At 38.5% G+C, this 26,573-nt stretch overlaps 1 protein-coding gene and 1 long non-coding RNA gene across 2 annotated transcripts in view; one reads left to right on the top strand and one right to left on the bottom strand.

Annotated features, from left to right (window-relative positions):
• Positions 1-10,861: 10,861 nt before the first annotated feature.
• On the bottom strand, positions 10,862-18,219 carry LOC123640163. The gene is made up of 3 exons (XR_006735886.1): positions 18,185-18,219; positions 17,963-18,067; positions 10,862-10,898 (listed from the first exon to the last, which is right to left on the bottom strand). It is a non-coding gene; the product is annotated as an uncharacterized LOC123640163 (long non-coding RNA).
• Positions 18,220-18,961: 742 nt separating this feature from the next.
• TTC8 (tetratricopeptide repeat domain 8) overlaps positions 18,962-26,573 on the top strand; it is a 47,328-nt gene continuing 39,716 nt past the window's right edge. Inside the window, exon 1 of the mRNA XM_045562215.1 lies at positions 18,962-19,182. Coding sequence (XP_045418171.1) covers positions 19,069-19,182 — 114 coding nt within the window. The 5' untranslated portion in view covers positions 18,962-19,068. The remainder of the gene's footprint in view (positions 19,183-26,573) is intronic.

Here is a 26,573-nt window from a genome sequence, read left to right as displayed (position 1 = left end):
TCTAATTTTAATGACCCAAGGGTAGAGTGTGAAGCAAAAACATTCTTAATTAACTATCCTCAACTGACAACTCAAGACCAAAAGAGACAGCTAAGGAAGAAAAGTGGCTATAACATGAACGATTCATGAATACCAAAGGAAGAAAAAACAAACCTAATCAATTTTTACCCTTACAACTTTATATAATCTGTTATTACTGATATCACATCAGAAAGCTTAAGCTTTTATTGTGAGATGGAATTCCATCATCTGTATCCTGTGAATAAGGATGTGGGGGGAAGACCCAAAAAATTCCATATATCAACAAGTGGACATTTGTTAGGCATTTTAAATATAAGCTACAATCCCCACCACCACCCTGCCTCCTGTAATCTATTTCCTGAAATTTGAATTCCTAGTATGGAGTTTTATGTAATAGATATTTAAAGTATTTCTAAAATTCAAGCAAATAATAAGTTATTTGCTGGCTATGGACCATGCTAGGTACTCTTAGGCTTATAAAAGAAATATAAGGAAAAGCACATAAAACATAAAAACTAAAATTCACGCTATTAATTCTAGCTAGCTAATTCAGCCAATTTATGAATTGTAATGGTATTTCAGTAAGCTATCCATTAAAGTATCTCTGAAACTATACCCTTAATCTGTCTATTTTTGGTACCTAGCACAGTGCCTGGCACTACAATAGATATTCCATACATAGTTATCATCAATTAAATAGAAAAGAGAATATTGTGCAGTCACAATAGTATTCCTCTTAGCTTTTTCTTGAATACGTGAAACCTTTGAAAACTTAAACCTTTTCTAACGTCCAATACTGTATTAGTCAGGATTTCTTTGGTTTTAAGTGACAGAAATCCACTCAAAATGTCTTAAGATTAAAAGGGAATTTTAATGTCTCATAAAAACTCAAAAGTTCTAGAACTGGCATCAATGTGCTTGGATCCTAGGCCTCAAGAGATGCCATCAGAATCAGGTCTTCGGAATTAACTCAGTTCTACTTTGGGTAGATTCCATTGCCAGACAAACAAAATAGCTGCCGACCACTCCAGTTCTACATCCCATTCTCTTAGCAATCCCTGTGGAAAGAGCTTTTCTTAGCGGTTCCCTTGGAAACTACTAGAGTTCAGCCACATTGGCTCTGATTGGCTGTCACCCTTGGATCCACAGAGTAGTGCCAGGTACACTTAAACCACAGGAAGGAAGAGTGAGAGTGGAGTGGAGACTGATCCTCCCAAGGATTCAAGTGGTAATGCCAGAGGAAGAAGGAATGGATACCAGCTGTGGACGCTCAGGGTTGACTCGGATGCTTTAGCATCCCGCCACCTCTGTTTACCAAACCAAATACACATGCAATCTAAATAAAAAACAGGTGTTTGGTAAATAAATGCAGCTTTAAGACAAGACCCCTTCTAACCAGATTGCCACCCAAAGATCCTGCTCTGAAAAAAAAAAATCCTGAACCTAGCACCAGATGCCAGGCAGGCAAAAACAACAGATGCTCTCTACTATTAATCATAGTTCCAAATGCCTATTAGATTTCACCTAAAGCCTTTAAAAACTAGTACAGTATATAACTCAAATAAAAAGTCCCAAATCAAATTATCTTCTCCTACATATCTGCACACCTTGCCATCTTCTCCTCCTGTATTGACATCAGTATTACACCAGTTAGGCAGGTTGAAAAGATAGGCAGTTGTCTTTGGTTCAACATTTTTTCACCTCCCCTATCTAGTTACCAATCCTTTGGACTCTATTTTAGAAATATCACTAAACCTCTCTACATCCACAATCTCCTAATTCCCACAGTTCAGTTCAAGTTCTAATTATCTTTCCCTAGATTCTGCCACCTGAGTTATCTGTAAAAAATCATGTATCTGATCATGCCACTTCCCGTTTTAAGAACCTTTTCTATAAGCAATTTAAGAATAGACATCTTGAGCCTTGAAATGTTTTTACCCTTTGACGTACTAATTTCTCATCTAGATACCTGTCACAATGTATTAATAACAAAATATGCAGATCAAGATTCATGTATTAAAATATTTGTCACAGCATAATTTAGGAGAATAAAAATAAGGAAACCTAAAGGTCTAACCATAGGGAAAGCTTTAAGCAAATTGATTCAGCCAATGTGACAAAATATTATAAAACCATTGAAAACTAGGTTTTCAGATAAAGTTTGCCAACATTGGAAATTTCCCATAATAGAATCTAAAAATTTTTTAAAAGCAGGATACAAAAAATATATATGTAGAATGAGCTCAGTTGTATAATGTAATGAAGACTGGAACTAAAGATACCAAAATATTAATAGTTTTATAATATGAGTAATTTTTAAACTTTCTTGGTATGTTTTCAAATTCCTTAAAAATATACTGTAGGCCAGGTGCTGTGGCTCATGCCTGTAATTCCAGCACTTTGGGAGGCCAAGGTGGGAGGGTTGCTTGAGGCCAGGAGTTTAAGACCAGCCTGGGTAACATAGCAAGACTCCATCTCTAGAAACAAATTACCTGTAGATCTAGCTACTTGGGAGGCTGAGGAAGGAGGATCCCTTGAGCCCAGGAGTTTGAGGTTATAATAAGTGATGATTACACCACTGCCCTCCATCCTAGGCAACAGAATGAGACCTTGTCTTTTAAAAATAAGTAAATAAAAATATATATGTAATAAGATGAGAGAATTTTGTTGTCAGAATTCCTCATGGGAAGAGAATTATGTTTGTTTTGAGGTAAAAAAACTGAATGGGTGCTTGGCATAGAAAATCCTAAAGGAGCCAAATGTGGGCAAAACTGTCCCGCATGAGAAATGAGGAAGAATCTGTTGCTCTGAGAAGATGAGGGAGGAACGAGGTTAGAAATATAGCAAAATTGCAAGTTCTGCCATGCAACTTTCTCCAAAACTGTTCAAATCTTACATAAAGTTTCTAAACACACGAAATGTTAGGTAGAGTTTTTTTTTTTGTTTTGTTTTGTTGGTTTTGAAGGGAATCCTAGAGTTGGGGAGGGAGCAGGGGAAGTCCTGGATTCTAACAGGTAGTGAATTTGGAATTCAAGCCACCTTAAACTCTGCAAGTGGTAGGGAAGTCCCAACTGACATCTCAATTACACACACATATTGCATCTATAATTAGGAAAAAATAACAAAAGTAATTTTAAACAAACATTGGGTAACTTCTAATTGACTACAGTATAAAGGACCAACTCCTCATTGTGACACACAAAGCCTCCAACCTGTTTTAACAGACTCATCTCCAGCCAGGTCCTCCCTGCCATGAACTGGGCCTGCTGTTCAGCCATTTTGGCTTACTGGTCATTCCTAAAAGACCTTTCCAGAATTCCATACACGCTTACATCAACCATGTTGTGCCATAGCCTCAACCATCCACTGTCAGCCTAGTAGACTATTGAATCTTTGAGGCCAAGCTCAAATGTACCATCTTATATAGGTTGAATTATGTCTTTGCAAAATTCATATGTTGAAATTCTAACCCCCAATACCTTAGAATGTGACCTTATTTGGAAAATATTTTATTGCAGATATCATTAGCTAAATTAAGATGAAGTTCATACTGGAGTAGGGTGGGACCTTAATTCAATGTGACTGATGTCCATATACAAAGGGGAAATTTCAGCTGGTGCGGTGGCTCACGCCTGTAATCCTAGCCCTCTGGGAGGCCGAGGCGGGTGGATCACTTGAAGTCAGGAGTTCGAGACCAGCCTGAGCGAGACCCCGTCTCTACTAAAAATAGAAATAAGTTATCTGTACAACTAAAAATATATATAGAAAAAATTAGCCGGGCATGGTGGCGCATGCCTGTAGTCCCAGCTACTGGAGAGGCTGAGGCAGTAGGATCGCTTAAGCCCAAGAGTTTGAGGTTGCTGTGAGCTAGGCTGATGCCACGGCACTCACTCTAGCCCGGGCAACAAAGTGAGACTCTGTCTTAAAAAAAAAAAAAAAAACAAAGGGGAAATTTGGACACAGACACCCACACAAGGAGAATGCCATGTGAAGATGAAGGCAGAGAGCTACAAGCCAAGGAATGCCAAGCATTGCTGCAACCACCAGCAGCTAGGAGAAAGGCAGGGAATAGATTTTTTTTTCCTAGCCCTCAGAAGAAACTAACCCTGCTGACACCTCAATCTCAGATTTCTCACTTCCAGAACAGTGAGGCAATACATTTCTGTTGTTTAAGCCACTCAGTTTGCGGTACCTTATTAAGCAGCTCTAAAATACGAATACATCCCTCTTCTCTGTAGTTTGCTGTAAGATCCCCATCCACACTCTCCAGCATTAATTAGCTGACATTTGAGTCTCTAGTACATTTTATAAAATCATACATACCTTTATAGTAGCACTTATGTTGGATTTTAGGAAACTATGCTTCTAGAAATTACATTCTCAAGAGAATGTGTTTACCTTTTTATTCTTTTAGAATCTATAGTTCTTGTTTCCTTAGCCACTACCTTAGCCTGGAATCTGAAGAAAACTGAGCCTGAGGCAATGATTAAGGCACTGATGTTTTAATTGGGAAGGGCAAACCCAGGGCAGTGAGGCTGAGGTAAAGGAAGTCAGGTAAGGAAAGCTGTGAAGCCACGGGAAGTGACAGGATGTGATGCTATTGCCCACCTTATAAGAAGCCAGAAGAGACAAAGCAGGTCACCAGGCAGGTATGCCCATTTGGCACACACGGTGTCCCCTCATGGGCTGCAAGGACAGATGGTGCTTTGGAGTAACCCATGGGAAGGAGGAAGGAGGGGAATTTATTTGTCCAGTTCCTTTCTGCTCCTTCTTTCCCACTGGTTAAAGTTCACCTCAGGGGAGTTGGTGCTAAGGCCCACACTTCCAGATTTCATCATGTAGTTTTCTGCGGTCTCTTGACCACTGGTTCCCTGAGCCCAGATTCCCACAGGGTAACATGCAAGGAGGGCCAAGTGATACCTATACACACAGTGAGTTGCATTACAGAAGAGGAATCCCAACCAAGCTTAGGGAACCTTAATCTTTTAAGATGGGTAGTAAATCTGTCTGAACTTTGCCCTGAAGGGAGATGCCATTTTAATTATATGGACAATAAACAAACCTGTCCCCTGCTCCAGAAGACACTGTTTTTATCTTCCAAAGTTGTTCACTCCACAAATATCCTTGGAAGACACTCTGGACCAAGGCGGCCAGATGTGCAGAAATAAGAGATTCGCAGAACGTTGTCTCCTAACAAAGATCCAACATGCCACAGTCAAGTGTTTATTTCCTGACTGTAAATATTACTAAATTGTCATCAACATGCAAAATTATTTTTGCAGCAACTGAAAATATTATCTTAGACAGGACAATGGTAATGGAACATAGTGTAGCAATAGAACAACTAGCTACCAGTAAGAAATATATCTTGACATCAGTCTAATCAAGGAAAACACGAGAAACCTTTGTTCAATGAATTAACAGAACACCCTCAGGTACATAAACAATTCTGCTCAAACAGTGACATAATATTTGAGGATGTAGTAACTGTGGATGCTTGCAAAGATACTAAAAGACATTATATATTGTAGCAGCGAGTATTCAGTAATTATTGCTGACTTGTTTCAAGTTCCTTCACGTTTCTAATTCCTTCAAGTACATCACCAAAAATTGTACTATTTGCAAGCATGCCACAGAAAGAAAAAGGTTAAGAACCACCACCATAATCATTCCTAAACACAGATCGAGTACCCACATGTGAATCACTGGGCTTGGTACTATGGGGGAGTGATCAAGAAAAATGAACACACAATCTGTATTTTGAAAAATTTATGTTCCAAAGAGGAAAACAAGATAAAGACATAAGTATCTTTTTCAAAAAGTGAAAAATATGTATACACAAATGAAATACATAAATATGTATACATATTTTAATATAAGTAAATACCATATCTCAAAAAATTACAAAAAGACTATAGAGTGAACGTGCTTTTACTAAAAGATACTTTTCTGAATTCTACTCATCATTAAGACCCACTACATTTAAAAAAATTGATGTGGGAAACATAACAAATAAAAGTAGATTTACCATAGATTATGCAAAAAAAGAACCTTAAGTGCAAAATATGTATGCAAAGATGTTGTAAGCTGATTTTGATATAGAAGGACATTTCCTGGAGAGGCAAATACAGTCTGATTCTACATAGTACATTTCTAGAAGGAGGAGATGTGATAATTGGTGACAAAACACAAAGTCAGGATGCATAAAAGACAAGAACAGTAGTGAAATGTCATGCATATTTTAAAGTTACAGACTTTACTGGGAAATGAAACTAGCATTATTAGTCAACAAATGAAATGTTATCTCTAAACAGTATCTTTACATTTTGCAATACTTGTTTTTATTTTATTGTGCATCCCATGAGCATTCAATAAATACTTGATTTACATATTTTGTAACCCTTTAAAAATAAAAATACTTGTAATAAATGTTTCCGAGTATAAACTTACTCATAATTTAATCCACAATATAATGAAATGTAATTAAATGAGACCAAATAAATTCATTTAAAATTTCCTCTAAATTACAACTTACGTTATTGTAAGTGTGAGGAGGTCACCAGCCAATACAAAATACTGGCATATCACTGAGTAGTTCAAATGTTACTTACTCCCTTATTTGTGATCCCTTCTAGTACATCCGGGTTTATCTTCAGGAACTTTTCTTTAGAGTGGAATGATAGACAATGGGTGAGAGGGTGGGAGGGGGTGAATAATGAGAAATTAGTTAATAGGTACAATGTACCATTATAGTGATGGATACCCTAAAAGCCCTGACTTAACTGCTATGCAATCTATACATGTAACAAAATTGCACATGTACGCCATAAATTTGTACCACAAACCCCATTGTCTTTAAAGGAATAACAAAATTTACTTCATTCAAAGGCTTTGATGTGTAAAATACAAACATTGTAAGATCTGAATTGTATGTGGCTTAAATATTATTTTTTACAAATCTAATTACAATTACTCCCCCTAACCCCCACCAACCCTAACTTGAAATTCTCCAATGGTTCCCCATTACTTAAAATGAAGACCAAAATCCTTAACAAAGCCAAGAAGCCCAGCATGGTTTTGCTCTTGTCTCTCCACTCTCATTTCACACCCTTTCTTATTCACTGGGTCTTCCTCCCACCCTGATCTTCTTACTTTCCTTCAGTTCCTAGACCATGCCATATTACCCTGTCATAGGGACTTCTTGCCTGATGATCCTCAGCTGCTGGCAATGTGCCTCTCCCCTTCCCCTGGTTGACTTGTACCCAGTCTACAGACCTGAGCCAGTCATCACCAGACAGCAAAGTTTTCTCTGACTTCCTGAGGACATTACTTCCCTGTCTCATATAATCTCATAACACCAGGTTTCTCTTGTTTATTATTATTATTTTTTTTGTAGAGATGGGGTCTCACAGTGTTGCCCAGGCTGGTCTTGAACTCCTGGCCTTAAGCAATCCTCCCTCCTCGGCCTCCCAAAGTTCTGGTATTATAGGTGTGAGCCACTGCACCTGGCTCCTCTTGCTTAATGTTTATTAAAGTTGTGATTTTATATTTGCTTGTATAATTCATTAATGTCAGTGTCCCCCACCAGCTGTAAGCTCCTTGATGAGGGCTTTCATCAGAAAGATTGGGGAAGAACAGGAAAATGGAGAGAACCACCCCTTAGTAGTACAGGCATACAGGCATGATTGGTGGTCAGCTGCTACTGGGGGATTGGCTGGAAACTCCACCTCCTATTGTAGACTCTTCTCATAAAGCCTACACATGAGGCCCAAGCAAAGATCCACTGTTTGTAGGGGAGGGGTAGAACCAAAACCTATCAGCCCCTAGGGAGGGGAGGGAAATCCTCTTGGACCTAGGAATCTGCACCAATACAAGAAGTAGAAGCACTGAGAATAATCTTGCAGCACCCTAGACACAATACCATGCACAAAGTAACAGCAGCCCACCTTTGGAGGAATATGAAGCTTCTGATACACTGAAGGTAATGATAGCACTGACAGGCAGGGTACTGTGGTGCATGCCTACAGTCCCAGCACTTTGGGAAGCTGAGACAGGACGATTGCTTGAGGCCAGGAGTTCAGGGCCGCAATGAGCTATGATCACTCCACTGCACTCCAGCCTAGGCAACAGAGCAAAACCCTGCCTCAAAATAGCAACAACAACGACAAAACAATAGCAATGATAAAGCCCCAAGCCAGTTCAACTCCTGACTAGATTAACTGAAGCCCCCATAATAATAGCCTGACAAAGAAAAGGCATATCCATTTCTAGGTGTAAATACCATGTTCCTCATTCTCTACTATTCTTCTGTCTACAATGTCCGGTATATGCTAAAAAATTATAAGACACATAGAAAGCAAGGGGGAAAACCCTGTTGTCAAGAGATAAAGCAATAAACAGAACCAGATTCAGAGATGACTAGTTTTTGGAATAATCAAATAGGAACTGTGATGCTTAATTTTATACGTCAACTAGCCTGGGCTAAGGGATGTCAAGAGAACTGTAAAACATTATTTTTGGGTGAGTCTATAAGGGTGTTTCCAAAAGAGATGAGCATTTCAATCAGTAGACTGAATAAACAAGATTGTTCTCACCAATACAGAGGGGCAACATCCAATCTGTTGAGAGCCCGAATAGAGCAAAAAGGCAGAGGAAGGGCAAATTTGCTTTCTGCTTAAGCTAGACCATCCATCCTCTCCTGCACTTTGACATGGGTGCTCCTGGTTCTTAGGCATTTGGACTCAGACTAGGACTTACACCATTGGCTCCCCTGGTTCTCAGGCCTTTAGGTTTTGACTGGAACTGCACCACTTTCCTGGGCCTCCAGCTTGCAGATGGCAGATCATAGGACTTCTTGGCCTCAATAATCACATGAGCCAATCTCTTATAATAAATTTCTTCCTATATATCTACATATATGCTATTGGTTCTGATTCTCTGGAAAACCCTGACTACTGCAGGGACTTTAAAATAACTATGACTACTCTGTTAGAGAATCTTGTGGAAAAGGTGGACAACGTGCATTAACAATGGGAAAATTTCAGCAGAGATAGAAACTATAAAAAAGAATCAAATGGAAACCTAGAAATAAAAAATATAACATCAGAGGTGAAGACTTCCTTCGACAGACTCATCAGCAGCATAAACTAAAAATAAAATCCTAAGCTCCCCACCAACAAAATGGATCCCCTCTTGGCCAAGGGGAGTCCAGAAAAACCTTAAAATTGAATTCCTGGCCATGAAGGGAAGGGAGGTCAGACAGGCCTCATTATACCTCCTCCTTTTTGGAGTTTAGACACAACAATTGACAAACATTAATATTAAAACAGAGATCATAAAATTCACAAAATAGATTCTTTGTGACATAAGATACTAAGTTACGAGACTGGTATGATAGTTTATGCTGTACTATCAGCACTTTGGGAGGCTGAGGTGGGAGGATTGCTTGAAGCGAGGAGTTAAAGACCAGCCTAAGCAGCATAATGAGACCCTGACTCTACAAAAAATAGAAAAATTAGCTGGCCATGGGGCACATGCCTATAGTCCCAGCTACTTGGGAGGCTGAGGCAGGAGGATGGTTTGAACCCAGGAGTTTGAGGTTGTAGTGAACTATGAGGAGGCCACTGCATGCTAGCCCAGGCAATAAAGACCCTATCTAAATAAATAATAAATAAATAAATAAAATCATTAACAGGACCTAAGGCTGTGCAAGGTAAAGGTCAAGTCACACCTGCAGGCCCTCAATGTACTTAACAGATCACTTGAAGTATATTGTGACTTGCTCTTTGATTAGCAGACCCCCTTATCTGAACTCAAGCTTTCCTTTCTACTGACTTCAAGTCTTTAGACAAAGCTTTATTTCTTTAACCAATTATAAATCAAAAAATCTTTCAACCCACCTATAACATGTAAGCCCCCCCACTGTCCCTTCTCTGCACCCCCCCCTTTTAAGATGTCCTGCCTTTTTGGGTCAAACCAATGTATACCTTCCATGTATTGATTTGTGATTTTACCTGCAATTCTTTCTAAAATGTATACAACCAAACTATAACTCGGCTGCCTTGGGTACCTTTTCTCAGGATCTCTTGAGACTATTGGTCACTCATAGTTGGCTCAGACCCAGACCATTTGTCACTCATATTCAGCTTAGAATAAGCCTCCTTAAATTATTTTACAGAGTTTGGGTTTTTTCCATTAACAGCAGATTGATACTGCTGGGGAAAGAATTAGTGACCTTTAAATTACAGCATTAGAAATTATCTATATTGAAACATAACAGTAAAAAAAGTAGAAAAACCCCAGAGCATTCAAGAGCTGTGAGACGTCAAATAGTCTAACTAACACACATGTAATTGGAGTCCTAGAAGGAGAAAAGAGAGAGAATAGGGACAAACACATATTTGAAGAGATCTTCTGAAATTAGTGACAGATAACCACAGACCCAAGAAGCTCAGAAAAATCTCAAGAATATATATATAAAACATAGACACACACAATCCTGGATATATCATGGTCAAGACATTGAAAACCCAAGATTAAAGAAAAATTTTTGAAGGAAAAAAAATTACACTCAGAGTAACAAAGATCCAAAGGGTTCTACAAAAAAGCTGCTGGAACTAATGAGTGAGTTTAGAAAGGTCACATATACAAGGTCAATATGTAAAAGACAAATGGAATTTATTAATCGTTATTGTAACTCAAAAATAGTTAAACCTCTGATTAGCAATAGCATTAAGAGCAATTTGCAAGCAGTCAACCCTGCGGAGGCATAATTCCTCTGAAAACGCTGCAGGAGTTTAATCACCCTGTCTTGGATGATAATAACCAATCAGTCAGGGCAGTAGTTCTCATTCTGAGTCCTCCAGATCATGGCAAGCCTGTGAAAGTAATAATTTTTCAAATATAGAAAGGCAACTGTACACTTTTCAGCACATGCTAAAATATCAGCTTGTTTGGGATGGATCTCACCATGGATACAGTGGTTACTTTATCTTGATGAGAAGTTTTTGTTTTCTTCCAACTTTTTATTTTAACTTTGAAATAATTTCAGACTGACAGAAATCATAAACAGAACTTATCCATTATATGTTAAAATTATTTTTTAAAAGGCTACAATAAAGCATTTTGAATATTGACATTTCTTAAAATGCATTCTTTCCTGCAAATTAATTTTTGCTGCTGAATATTTTTATTCTTTTCTATTGATGTTTAAAGGTCAGATAATACCCAGGCCTGTAAATAAAAATATGATTACAGAAAGCAAATGTCATCAACAGCATATGATTTATGTTGGCCGATATTCCAAAGGGGTTCACACAGTGACATTAGGTCCATAGGATTCTTGGAAGACTACACAAAAAATAGGTCCTTTTAATTTGTTTCCTTGTCTTTCCTGAGCAAGACTGAAAAAAATTAAAACTCCAACAAATTTGAACAGTTGTTTAGCACATTATCTTAGAGGCAGAGAAATAGGCAGAGTTTGGAGTGGATGAGTGGAAGGAAGATGAAAAACTCTTAACAGTGTTGAAATTAGATTGTAAAATTTGTATGTAAGAAAAACATTATTACATTATAACACTGCTGCAGAAATTAAGTAGTAAATTAAGAAGGCAAATATGCAATAGAATCATTTCAAAAAGTTGTGGAATATTTCAAAAGGAAACAGTAATTTGGCTAATTGACAATCGTTACCAAAACAGGAGTTAAACAGAACAAAGGACTGAATTACAACATTTCAAGGCCATTTATTGCTTTCCATTTGTTAGACATTAAGTGAACTTGAATTAGGTACCAATGAACTGGCATCACAAAAGGTATTATATAATAATTGTTATTGTTATCAGAGGTGAATAGTAAAGGTCTTTTTCAAACAATGTCATACACAGGAACTGGTAATACACCCAGATATAAATCAGTGCCACAAAGTCAGGATTGACTACACATAACCATGAGATGGGCCTTCTGAAATATAGATGATAAATCAAAAAAGCTATGGGTTAAGTTTGGATTTTCTACTGTAGTAGAAAGAGAATATGGGATGGTTCTCAACCACATAGTCAAAACTTGAGGGGTTTGTAGCCTTTGAACACAATACACCTTTAAGAAAAGCTTAGGAAGTATATCATTGAATAATTGATGTAAACTCACATAATTTTTTTTTTTTTTTTTTTTTTGAGACAGAGTCTCACTCTGTTGCCCGGGCTAGAGTGAGTGCCATGGCGTCAACCTAGCTCACAGCAACCTCAAACTCCTGGGCTCAAGTGATCCTACTGCCTCAGCCTCCCGAGTAGCTGGGACTACAGGCATGCGCCACCATGCCCGGCTAATTTTTTCTATATATATATTTTAGTTGGCCAGATAATTTCTTTCTATTTTTAGTAGAGACAGGGTCTCACTCTTGCTCAGGCTGGTTTCGAACTCCTGACCTCAAGTGATCCACCCGCCTCGGCCTCCCAGAATGCTAGGATTACAGGCGTGAGCCACTGCGCCCAGCCAACTCACATAATTTTTGAACGATTATTAATTTTTCCAATACTTTTGGCCTCATAGCTTATGAGACAGTGTTTACATCAATTATAAAAGAGGTTAAAACAACCTAATAATTGAGAATGACTTAATATACATAATAGGAACATAGAACAATATTATTAATATTAGGAAATTAGTTTTCTTCCTTGTGTACCAGTGGGCTAATGCACAATTACTAAATAATGTCAGAGAAAAAAATTGTCTTTGCTTTGAGTCTTTTCCTAGAAAGCAAGCAATTTACAAACTGGAAGCTTACTTCCATTCTTAAAGGCACGAACTCATGCTTCTAATCTTATTTTTTCTTTCTAAATATGGGCTTATCTTTCTTTTCAACTCTATACACATGTATTATGACTCAATATCCATTCATCCAACAAATATGAAATAAATTTGTGTGTGTGTGTGCGTGTGTGTTTGTACCATCTATCATGTTTTGCTCTAAGTGCTGGGGAACTTTGATGAACAAAACAGACAAAATCGCTGGCTTCATGGAGTTTACATTCCAGTGGGAAAAAACAGATAATAAACATATGAACATATATCTCTGTGAAGAAAAATAAATAAGATAAAGATGTAGGACTATTAGAATTCTAATGATGGAGAAAAAAATGATTATGAAGAGATTAGCATTGGTCAGCTTTGCTATAGTAACAAATGATCCAAACATCTCAGTAGCTTACAACAGCCAACGTTTCTTTCCTCCACGTTACATGTTGCCAGCTGTGTAATTCACTGCTAGATGAATCTCTACTACATTTATCTACCAATGAATATCACAAAGGTAGCACTCTGCTATTGACTCTAATAGCAAAGAGAGGGCCAAGGCCAGGATTATGAGAGAAAGGGATGAAGATGCAGAGGTACTCAAGATGACAGTTTTCTTTTTGATTTTATCAGGAAGTATAGATATTATGTTCAGTTAAATAATCTATACTTCTAAGTGTTAATATTTATCAAAATGCTTACAATAGTTGGATCTTTAAACTTAAAATGATCCATAACTTGTATTAAGTATAACATTATTGGAAAGATAGCCTTTTTTTTTTTTTTTTGAGACAGAGTCTCACTTTGTTGCCCAGGCTAGAGTGAGTGCCGTGGCGTCAGCCTAGCTCACAGCAACCTCAAACTCCTGGGCTTAAGCAATCCTACTTCCTCAGCCTCCCGAGTAGCTGGGACTACAGGCATGCGCCACCATGCCCGGCTAATTTTTTCTGTACATATTTTTAGTTGTACAGATAATTTTTATTTCTATTTTTAGTAGAGACAGGGTCTCGCTCAGGCTGGTCTCGAACTCCTGACCTCGAGCGATCCACCCACCTCGGCCTCCCTGAGGGCTAGGATTACAGGTGTGAGCCACCGCGCCTGGCCAGAAAGATAGCCATTTATTCAACAAATATTTTTTGAGTGCATATTATGCGCCAAACAACATTCAAGGCACTAGAGATTCAGCAAAGTCCTTACTCTTGGTGCACACATTCTGGGGAAGAGGAAGTCGGGGGTAGAAATAGACAATAATGTATACAGTCATCCCTTGGTATCTGTGAGGGACTGATTCCAACCCGTAACCCCCACTAAACTGCATGGATGCTCAAGTCCCTTATATAAAATGGTGTGATATTTGTATATAACCTACACCCATACTCCTGTATATTTTAAATCATCTCTAGATTACTTATAATACCTAATTCAAAGTAAATGTTATATAAATAGTTGTTATACTGTATTTTTAGGGAACAATGACAAGGAAGAAGTCTGTACATGCTCAGTACAGCTGCAACCATCCATTTTTTCCAAATGTTTTTGATCCAAGGTTGGTCTAATACACTGGTGTGGAACCCATGGATACAAAGGGCCAGCTGTACCAGCCTACTTCTAAAATATGTGGGGTCTTATTAAAGAAAACCAGAGCCTGACAGTAGTTAAAGGAGCAAATCAGATTTTCATTCAGAAACTATTCAATAGGGCAAAAGAGACCTCAGCATGGAACTAGGCTCGATTCCAAATACAATAAGAACAAGTGGGGATTTATAGCCAAAGAGCAAGTTGCAGGGAGTCAGGAGCTGGTGAGTGGATAGGAAATCACTACGAGGAGTCATCAAACTGACTTTACAGGCCAGGGTGATCAGACATCACCTGGCGGATGGTGGGAGATGAGGCATTGACCAGGTATCAAGGGTGCGGGATTCTCTCTAACCTGACTTAGCAAGATTCTTGCTGTAACTGGACAATACAAGAATGGACAAGGAAGCCCAGGTCGAGGCCAAGTCAAGAAAAGGGCTCAGAAGAACCTGACTAAGGTTTGGTCAAGGTGAGAATCTTTGTCAGTGGTGTTACATCCTTTGATGAAAAATGTGGGACAGTTTGGAGGGAGGACCCCTTTAAGGAAGTGACGTTTCAGTCAGGACCTTTATGAAGTGACAGAGTAAGGCAGATGGATCCTGGGGAAGAGTGTGGCTGCCAGCAAAGAGCGAATGTAAAATGCCCTGCTAAACCCAATCAAGAACCAGCAAGGAGGCCAGCGTCACTTGAGTGGAATAAACAAGTCTGAGGGGGTGAGGTAGGTCAGAGAAGTGGCCAATAACTATTATAGAATCTGTAGGACCTTTAGGTCTTGGTAGGGAGTTTAGATGATGATGGTAAAACATTCTGGAACTTAATTTTTTAAAAGAGTGGTACTCTAGCCAAGTCAAAGGCTATTCCAAAGGACCTGGAACTAAAAGGCTCATAAACTAGATTAAGATGCTCAAATCAGTTAATTTGTTAAACCAATTTAAAACATGCAGTGAAAAGCAAGGGGAGAGAGATTGGGTAGGTGACAAGGAGGTGGAAAGACCACACTACTTGTGAATCACTTAAAGTTCATATGACTGTCTCTTTCCCTCATCTGCCTTCCCTGAAGATGGTGTGGTTACAAGGATCAGAGTTGAGGGTAGGCAGGAAAGTTCAAAGGTGGAGGTTTATGGTGCCAATGCACACTTGCTTTATTAGAAAGATAGAGGTAAGGATGTATGGCCACAGCTATAGCTCAAGGGTGACTTGATGAGCAGCAGTATATGTTTTAAACACAGGACAATTGGGTTAGAATGGGTGATACCAATGGGTCACCTATTTGAGGTAGACAAAGCTGATCCATGCTTTATGAATATTTAAGGTTTATTTTGCTTTCCATTGCTATCTACAAGTAACACTCTCATTTGTTTGTTTTGTTCTTTTAAGTATGTTTAAGACATAAATGTCTATTTATTCTATCTATGTTTAACATGTCTCATGGGTTAAGGATGTACTTATTTTCTACATTTAACATTTCTCATTAGTTTCATCCATCCCATATGTTTTTCTTGTCCTTTAAGACAGAATTGAAAATTCTTAAATAATATAGCAAATGCACTTTACATTATGGATGAAGAATCTGAGGCACAGGGCCATTAAGTCATTTCCCCAAAGTCCCTACAGCTAGGGCATGGGAGAGTCAGGGTTCAAATATAGGAAATGTGGTTCTAGAGCCTACCTCTTAATCATCATTTTATACTGATGGCTAATTTGCCTGAGGAAACACAGCTAGCAAGTCTGACCTCAAGTTCAGTGTTCTTTCCACTAATTATTCTTGGTGTGTAAGATCTGGGCAGATCTGTCTTATTCATCTTTGTATTCTTATCAAGCACAGGGCCTGGACAAATACTTGTTGACCAAGAGAATATCTCATTTTATACCTTTTGTTTTTCTTTTGTGTTATGTTAAACGGCCTGAATAATCCCAATTTAACATTTAAGAAAATGTAAGCTTTGGCATTTAATTATCTTAGGTATTTGATTTTCAACTGATTAACCTAAAGAGCTATTTAGTTGCTACAGAGCAAAAGATAATGATCTATGAACTGAGATCTAGCTCTGATTGTGAAACTGACTCTTTCAAAGGGCTTAAATTGTTTCTCTATGCTTCATTTTCTGTAGTAGGAAAATGACCCTAGTAATTCTTATCTACTCCCTTCACCAGGAATTGTTTCATCCTGTAGTCTTCCTACTACTATTACTAGCATAATTACTTCCTATTACTAACATACCTTTTTCTGTTGTTTTTAAATAATTGTTTCTGCTTTATTGGTTAGATATAAAAAATGTAACAAAGTCTATGTGTAAATTCATAAAATCAATTAACCATAAACATATTTACATGATATAAAAATAACAAATGTTTATATTCTTTTAAAGACATTTTATGCTACATTTGGAACATGCTTAACATCCTGCGATTTGCTAGATATTCCACAGTTTTCCTCATTCGATTTTTGTGAAAGAAAAGAAAATGTTACTAAAATATTAATGCCTCTTTTTTGTTCCACATTCATTTACATATTTATTTGCATGTTTATTTCTCCCCTTATAAAAATATTGTTTCTCTGTAGGAAGCTGGCGATAATCTCAATATATACAAGACTATTTAGAACTCAACAAAATGGTTGGCTAGCCCTGGCTACCCATTACAATCACCTGGGAAACTTAAAAAAAATACTGCCCCCTCCCCCGCCCCCGCCTGACCTCAAACCATTTAAGTCAGTATCTCTAGGGTGGAATTTAGGCATCTGTATTTTTAAGAACTTCCCAGATATTCTACAAAATACCTGACTAGCTCTCTTCAAAACTGTCAAGGTCATCATAAAAGAAAAATCTAAAAAGCTGTCACAGACCAAAGAAGGCAAAGGAGACATGATGACTAAATGTTATATGGTATCCTAAGTAGGATGCTGGAAAAGAAAAATGCTATTAGGGGAAAACTACTGAAATCCAAATAAACTGTGGAGTTGAGTTAATAGTAATGTACCAATGTTGGTTCCTTAGCTATAAGTGTACCATGGTAATGTAAGATATCAATAATAGGATAAACTGGGTGAGGGGCATAGGGGAACATTCTATACTATCTTTGTAACTTTTCTGTAAATGTAACACTATTCTAAAATAAAAAGTTTATTTAAAACATCTGTCTAATATGGAGCCAGGGTTGAGAATCACTTACACAGGAATCTGCTTACGCTGTAAATGAAAGGATTCTATGAAATATTGAGCCCAATTGTCAACTATCAGCAAATGCTTTCTTAATCTGAAGTCCCTCCCACCCTCCAAACCATGGGCTGCTCCATTAATACCTTTAGAGAGATTATTTCTCTAGAGGCAGTTCCAAGGAAACACAAATGAACTAATTGCAATAAACATAACTGTAACAATCATAATCCTGACAATTATTCACTTCCAAGATAAAATTAGAGAAAGACTGCTTAGTAAAGAAGAAAAAGATCATTTTCTTAGTTTAGAAGCCTATTTCATTTTAATATCTATAAAAAACACAAATATGTAGATTAACTATAATGTCTGCATTTTTGGTACCCCAGTGGTTTGAGAAAATTACTAGAGTGACTTACCTTGGCTATGACCTGTTTCTTTATCTATAGCGATAAAGGAGACTTAGACGTCATCAGAAAGTTCTGCAGTATTGAGTTAATTTTTCCTTTTCTACCCTTCCCACTCTGGTAGGATGGAAGCAAGGAAAAAATATCCCTTGTCACACTTCTCTTTTCATAACCATTGCCATGAAAGATATTTGTCATCTGTGTGAATCTCTAGAGGAAAAGGTAGAAACGTACCTGAAGAAATCACTCTGCACAAGTCAACACTTGACAAACAGTACCTGCCTGGTGACAGTGTTTTGCAAAGCTCCTTTTTAATTTTCTTTGCATACATTACCTAGTTTGGTAAAAATGTCACTAATTTATAATCCAGAATCCCTATAATCTTCGAATTAACTAAAGTATTAACACCATGTAGTCAAACAGATTACAGTCCCAGCTCCCTACTCCACGCAATTTAAGGAAAATAATTTCTTTTCTGTGAGCCTATCTCAGCTTCCCATCTGTAAAAGTGGGTGGATTGGGCTAAGCAAGCCCCTTGCAATTTTCGACACTTGAGATTTGTTGAGAAGGACTTCCAGAAATAGACTGGAGAGTTTTAGGCCCCTCTGGGTCCTGATGGGCGGGATGGTATTGTAGAAGCTTCACACATATTTGTTGTTTCTAGAATCCGCAGGTAAGTGAAAGGGGTAGAAATGAGCCAAGAGAAGTGAGACTGATCGGAAAGAAGGTCAACTCCCGGGATTTTTTCCGGATTGGCGGGGTCAGCAGAGCGTTCGGCCGCTAGGCAACCGCGCCTCCCTGGGTGGAGGACCCCAGACAGAGGTGTCTAACTTACTGCCTCTTTTGGTTAGCCAGGGCGCCTTCTCCAAATTAATGAAATCTGTAGCGTTTTAAAGTACAGATATTTTTTTACAGCCAAGTTTTGGTAAACCCTATGCTGAGTTCTGCTCAGGGTGGTTTTTCTTTTCTCTGTTCTCAGGCGCGAGGCGGGCACCTCTCTGGCAAGGCCTCAGCCGCGGCGCGTTGCCGGGCAGAGCCAGTAGCTGCCTGCTCCCCGCTCCCCGCCCACCGCCCTCGCTCGGCTGGGTCCTGGTCCTTCGCTGGCCCCGCTGGCCGCCATGGGCTCAGAGATGGAGCCGCTGCTCCTGGCCTGCAGCTATTTTAGGCGCAGGAAGTTCCAGCTCTGCGCCGATCTGTGCACGCAGATGCTGGAGAAGTCCCCTTATGACCAGGTACCGGCCAGCCCCCGTCAGCCTGTGGATCCCGGAGCTGAGGCTGGGGGCTCTGGGGAACCCCGCGACCCCCGGGTGGGGAGTCCGGGGAGGAAGGCCCAGGTCAGGCTGACCGTACGGTCGGCAGAGGCACCCGGAGCGAGACTTTATGGAGCCGTGGCTGGCGGGTCCCTTCCCGCCGCATCCCCGGGGATCACGAGTTCTGTGCCCTGACCAGCCCCTCTGCAAACTTCAGCCTCCCTTTTCCTTTGAGTGTCCCAGAATTAGAGCCCTGAATTTTACTTTGCGGAGGAGCTTTGGTAATTCATTTATACTTGCATACGGATGGGCCCTAAAGCTCTCTTCGTGTACGTTATTTTCTAAAAGAATTAAGTAGAAACAGATTTGTGACTCTCCACTCCCTGTTCACATAGCTGCCTTCTTTTGTTTTTGAGTCAAACGTGTGATCTTCCTACCTCATCTTTAGACAGTCGTCCAAGAGTGAAGGAGCTTTTGATTAAGAGGCCATGAGTTTAGCTTGAAGGAAATACACAAGTCAGAGGAATGAGAATCCAGGAGCAAAAGATACATTTATTTAAAGAAATTAGCCAGACAAAGAAAGCGATAATTGCAGGAGGGGGCGTGAGAAACAAAGTTTCCTTGAAAGAAGGAATGATGGCATTTTGTTAAAAGAACTTAAATAAGCTACAGTAATATTGTGTATAGCAAGTGAAAAAGGTAATATACTATGTGTGTGAGAAGTACAAGTCTGGTGGGCAGGCATCTCATGGAAGAGTCAAAAAAGGAGAAAGTGGGAGAATAAAGGCAGAGCTGTGGCATTTTGTCACTGCTTCTAGTAAACGCAGAATGTACCTATATAGTTTGAGTTCCCCAGCTTTTCCTCTAATGGTGTTGCTGTGGAGATGTTAAAAAAAATGGAAAATTGAAGGGAGTTACAAAAGCAGAGGCCTGAATGTGAACGCTGTTACTGCCTTAGCTCCCAGCAGACGGGTGGGTGATAACCTGTTGAGGTGAACATTTTGTCCTTCAGAGAGCTGATCTCCTTTAGAACAACCCATGTTAGTGGTAACGTTAAGCTAGGTTCTGTTCGTGTTAGTTCACATTAGTTAATAGAACTCCATTTCTGAAGACAAGCATTTCCCCAAGTGTGCTTCTTGGCATTGTAATCCCATAGATGCTACTCAAAAAAAAAAAAAAAGGATTCTACAATTAAATATGTTTGGGAATTGGGCAAAATCTTGCTCTAGGCACAATGGTTTGCGGGAACTTGTATGCTGTTTCCATTTTTCCATTGAGTTAGGGTCGTTTCCATTCTGTGTTCCATAGAACCCTAATCCCAAGAGCTAGCTGCTCAGTAAAAGGAAGTTTTCTGGCTAAATGCATTTGGGAAATGTATATTCCTTCTTGGAGATTCAGGATGCATATTAAAGGCTCTGATTGCCTAATTTTGATTAATACAAATAATCAAATAATTCTGAAACTTGATTCACCACTGATTCTTTTTTTTTTTTTTTTTTTGGCCAAGAGCAAGGGTCAAATATCTTCATTGCTATCCTTGGGAGATGTGACACTAGGAAATACTGTTATTGGCAAAGCAGCAGTGTTTTTATTAATGGTTAAGACCCTATAATCTTGAGTCCAAAGTGACATTCAGTATTGCACCTATCAATTGAGATTTAGTTTGTGCTAGGCTCTGTGACCAGGACTTTATATGTGTTCATTTCAATGACTTCTTGATTAAGTGTTTACTACAGATTGAGTATGCCTTATTCCAAATGCTTGGGACCAGAAGTGTTTCAGATTTTGGATTTTTTGGGATTTTGGAATATTTCAATATACTTATCAATTGAGCATCCCTAATCCAAAAATCCAAAATCCAAAAAGAGCATTTTCTTTGAGTGTCATGTCAGGGCTCAGAAAATTTTGGATTTTGGATCATTTTGGATTTCAGATATTTGGATTATGGTTGTTTAATTCTGTAAATACCATATATTTCTAATGATTAGAATAACCTTGCAAAGTATGTAACAAAAATGATAGCTAACATTTATCGAGTAGTTAGAATGGTGAGGAACACAGGGCAGGCTCTACAAGCATGAAGGATATTAAAGTTCGGATCTGTTAAGAATATAAAAAAAGGGATAGCCAGTTAATTTATTACAGTTTCCCCTTTTTGATAAAATATAGTAAGAATAATCAATTCATAGACATGCATTGTCTTTTTCAAAATATTCTTTAAATTATGACTGAAATAGTGGTTAAAAGTAATAATATAAAAGGAGGAAATACAAAACAGTCCTCCATACAACCATATGACCTAGAGGGAATGCTGGTTTCTACAGCTCATGTTGATCATCCTGATTAGTTACTTAATCTGATTACTGTTCTTTGTGTTCCATATGTCAGATTCATGGCTTTAAAACCAGTCCTGATTTTTTTTTTTACCTCCATTATAATTAAACAGTTCATAAAACATGGAGGTTTTTCAGGCAATGGAATTTTTAAAAGATAATGTGCTTTCGTTAATGGGGTAGGTTTCTGATAGATTTTCAGATTATTAAAATCAGTGATTCTGAGGGTGGGACTGTTAGCTGTATATCAGAATGGGAGAAAGATTTTTCTAATTTACATTGTCCTTCCCTGCCCCCAATCTCTGCTTATAATGAAAGATGTTATACTGAGAGGAGGGGGTTATTATTGTAAATGATTTAAAGGTGGTAAAGTGGCTGAACACCATTGGCTTAGATGAAAGATGTGGAACCAGGGCCCCCCAGTGAGCTATGTTAGTAGTTGGTTGAGACATGATCTGGTGATCCAAGCCAAAAAGCATATTTTTTGTGTGATTATCTAATTTGTTTCCTCTTTGGGGCCATGGAGACTGAGCCAGACTTAATCTTTTGTTTCTATACTCTGGGGCAGTTCACTTTATAAATTTGTATTCCTGCTGAACTCTACAGATTACATTCCCATTTGGCTGCTTGGTCGCTAAATCTCCGTAACCTTCTGAAACCCATCTGTTTCTCTGTTGTCTTACAATTTTTTCGCTTCCTTTTATTACTAATTTCTGAGTAACAACCCAGCAATTTAAAAGTTAAGCTGGGCAGACTCATTAGCCAGTGTAAGTACTGGCGGCAATTAGGAAGTTGCATTCAGAATTATCTGGAGATTTAATTCCCTAAAGTAATAGCAACAACCTATAAGAGAAAGCTGTGCTCTAGGGAGGAAGGAAGCAAACTGATGTGACTTGAAGTTGATGGTAATGAGTATTTGCTGGTTCTAGGCAGTGCCATCCTACTTTTTATGGCCTCTTATTTACTTTGAAGGGGATTCAGAGGGAAGTTTTAATTGGATCTGTCATAAGTAGGAGTCAGTTCTGAGCTCTGAAAAGGGGAGTAATAGATGATTTGGTGCTTATCTGTTAACCTTATACTTGAATAAGCATGATAGTATATGTGAAAGAACTCTGAAAATTATGAAGTATTCTTAAAAATGCAAGGTTTTATTGTTGGTCCTTAAAGGTATCCTGTGAAGTAGGTGATATTGCTCCAATTTGAAAAGGTAATGAATGTTGTATGACTTGTTCAAAGTCATGCAGCTAAGTGGCTCCCTGAGGAGCCCAGGTCTTCTGACTCTAGGGTGAGGCCTGGTGCTTTTTACTCAACTGTGTTGATACCTGTAGAAACAGTTTGCTAGACCAAGTGAACCTAACTTGTGGTTCCCTATATGGGTGGATTAATTTAAATAACAAAACTATAATTGAGAGAGACCCAAAGATGAAGGCCTCAGTGATTTTTTAAAAAAAGTTTTGCCCCATCTCCAAATTAAAACATCCTAACTCTTTTCCTTCATAGTCCTGCTCTTGATGCATCTCCAGAAAGCCGTGCCTGTCCTTGGTCTCCCCACATCCTGCAGTAGTCAGCAAAGTGGATGCTCTTGACCCAGAGTTTCTAGGTTCAAATACTGCCTCCACACCTTGACCTTAGAGTTTTTTCATCTGTAAATGGAGATGATAATGTACCTATACCTCAAGGGGTTGTTGTAAAGGTTTTCATTATTACATAGTAAATGATAAAAAATGTTAGCTGCTATTTTCTCTATATAGCTAGAGATATTTGCATGTAGGATTCTGTCATTTATATTCTTCTTAAAGGATTGTTGGTAATCTGGAAAGCATTTGTGAGGAAAATATCCAATATTTCACCAGACGGTGAAAGGATGTTGAATATAGTTGATACATCATTGACACTCAATAATTTCCAGAGTAATTTCCCTTTTCTCTGACTCCCTTCTTCCATGTCTTCTGCTTTTCTTCCTTCCACCTTAGTTGTCTATAATGTGTCCATAATGTGAGTATAGCATTTGACACATTGTATTGTAATGTATTTAACTAGGTGCCTTCCCGCATAGAATGTTTTCAGCACCTAGCTGGGTGCCAGGAGAATGTTCTGGAATACATGTGTTCTCTACCTCCTACCCTCTTAGGCCTGGTCTCCATTTTCCATCCACATAATCCCTTGCCTGTCTCTACACCTCCCCACTCTCTAGGCCTCTCCATTTCTCCTCTGACCTTCATAGTCACATGATGACATCACATAATTTTCCTACACGCCATGCTCTTCACCTGCACAGTCAGTCATAAATGTATTTCTGAAGGGCAGAAGCACAAGACAAAGATCACGAAGACCTTCATCAGTGAACAGAATCCTCTGAGGCTGAACTATTGGTTTCAGCTTGGGCCACTGGAGGAATCTATCTGCCCCTGGCAGAATAACAAGCCTCCAGCTTTTACTTAGTATCAGTAGCTTCTATCTCCTTTAGCTGTTTTCCTTTTCAGGCATTGTCTATAATCACCTCTGGTAAACACCCTCCCACCCCACACAATTTCTGTATTGGACTTACGTTGTATCTCTCTCCTAAACTTTACCCTTCGGTTCTGCCTTATTATTTCCAACTCATTTTTTTGAGATACTGGCCCGAAAGAGCACCTGCTTCTCTCAAGCATTTGTGTGACTTTGAACAAATTACTTGACATCTCTGAATTTGTTTCCTTAACTGTAAAATGGATAATAATCCCTGCCTGCTTCCCTCAGATGGTTGTTATGAGGCTCAAATAAGATGGTGGGCCATAAAGATATATATGTACACAAATAAACAGAAGAAAGAACAGAAAAGGTTACTACTTTCATCTGCCATCTCATTCCTGTATCAGTGTATTTCCTTAAGTATGGATTGTGTTTAGGAAATCTGTGCTTTTTCCAGATCCTTCTCATGCACACTGGAATTGAAAAACTACACTTGCTGTGTGTTCTCTAGTTGCCCTTTTGTGTTCGGTTCAGTTGATTGTCAAATCTTCTCTAAATCCCATCTTCTGGGACCTTCATTTTCTAGCCTAGCTTAGCCTTCTCCTTTCAATTCCTACCATGTGTCATGATAAATAAATCGCCCTTGCATGGTGACCACAGGGTTTGCACATTACTTACACTGATAATATATTCTTTAAAAAATATTTGGTGTATTCTTTTTGGATTTAAAGCCATAGAAAGCAAGGATCTTTTTCTTTTTTTCCTTTTTCTGTTTCTTTTTGTTTCCCTAATAAAATATACTACAGATTAAGTTCTCAACAGATGCTGCTGACTAGACAGACCATGTAAGTGTAGATGTTCTATAAATAAATTTGGTTTAAGTCTGTTTTTTTTTACTGATGGGTTTCTATTTAATTTGTATAGAAAAAAACCCTCAGATGCTGAGCTTAGCATCTGGCACCAGTGTATATTATGTAGTTTATTTATAAAAATCTCTTAGAGGACATTACACTCAGAATTAATTTGTTATTGTCAGCCATAAATCCCATTATGTTTATGTGGAATAGAAGGGTTTATATTATTTGGACTTTCCTTTTCCCTAAGTGAGCAAAGTCTGAGTGTTTTAACCACCATGAACGTATTCTTGAATATAAGGAAATACTTCTTTGGTATAGTTATAAAATTGTTCTTAATTTTTCAGATAGTGTCTTCATTACACAAGTAGTTAAGATATCTTTCTTTGTACTCTGAATGAAGGTGGAGTAATTAGAATTTTCTGACCATAGAAAATTTAGCACTCTTCAGTGTATATTACAGAACTCTTGAAAGCACTTGTAGAGGAAGACTAAAGTTAATATTTGGATTTTTATTGAATGAGTTAGAGTTTACCTACAAATACTTGGTTAGTCATTAAGACTTTTTATTTTAGGAACTGTATTTCTTAAAAAAAATGTTTACTACCTTCTTAATGCTTTCCAGGAACCAGATTCTGAATTGCCAGTGTCTCAGGTAAAGAAAGGTTTATCTGCAACCTGTAGTTTAGAGAATAATTGCTGTTGCTTAGTTGTTGCTATAGATTAGAAAATTTGCTGCATATCTACTTTTGGTGTTATAAAATAAGCCATATCTACCTGATATCCTGTACCTTCTATGTAAATTTATATTTCCAGTACTTTTGTGTAATATGGATAGCCTTGTAGAACTAATGTACTTTATTCATTAAGACTTGAAGCTTAAACACAAATGACCAAGATCGGCCAGAAGGTTGAGAAAAATAAAGGAGGCAAGGGGAACCTTGGGCTTAGGAAGGGAGCTGGTTTATCATGGAGTGAGGATAAAAAAAAAAAAAAAAGCAAGGGAGCCAGGGAGTCAGCAGAGCCACAAGTGTCTGAAAAGACTGCAGTTGATAGGGCAGTATGTCTTTAGTAAAGAGTGATCCGACTCTGCTTGGAGAGGTTGGTTTTAACTGACCTGGCAGCTCTAAGAAGGAAGAGCCTGCTGCAGTGAGTCAGGAAAGAGGGAAGGGACACTGGCCAGAGAACCACGTTTACCACATCAACTTGGTTAAGGATGGGAGGCAGCCAGAGAGACCTGCTAACTGGCTGAGACACCAGGGAATGAATCTGGAGGAAGCTCTGGCAGAGAGGAGGTCTGGTGAGGGGGATACCTGGCCAGTGAAGCTTTTAGCCCAGGAGCATTTCCAGTGAGTCTGGGAATAAGGAGAAGGGCTATAGAGAGCTATCCATCAGAGAGCTTAAAAGTTGCCAGGTGTTTGCCCTGCCAAGGGAGATGGAGTGTTAACAGTGCTTTTTAGGTAAATAAGGTATTTGAACCTCATATGGGGTTCACATGAATAATCATCAAACCTTTTAGAATAGAAAGCAATTGACAAAGTACTCTTGTAGAAGCCTATGTAGCATTAAACACAGTAAATAGGGTAAAACGTGGCACTCTGTTCTCTAAAAGGATGATATTTGTCTTTTGAATGTTCATAATCTCAATTTATGTGATAGATGGGAAAATTATTTTTTGCATTATGTATGTACAAGTCATTCAGGAGGGATCCAGGATGCGGTGGTGGCTGACGCC

This window comes from Lemur catta, chromosome 1 (assembly GCF_020740605.2).
Source record: "Lemur catta isolate mLemCat1 chromosome 1, mLemCat1.pri, whole genome shotgun sequence".
In the NCBI taxonomy this organism is placed as follows: Eukaryota; Metazoa; Chordata; class Mammalia; order Primates; family Lemuridae; genus Lemur; species Lemur catta.
This window is presented reverse-complemented; position numbering and strand designations above follow the sequence as displayed.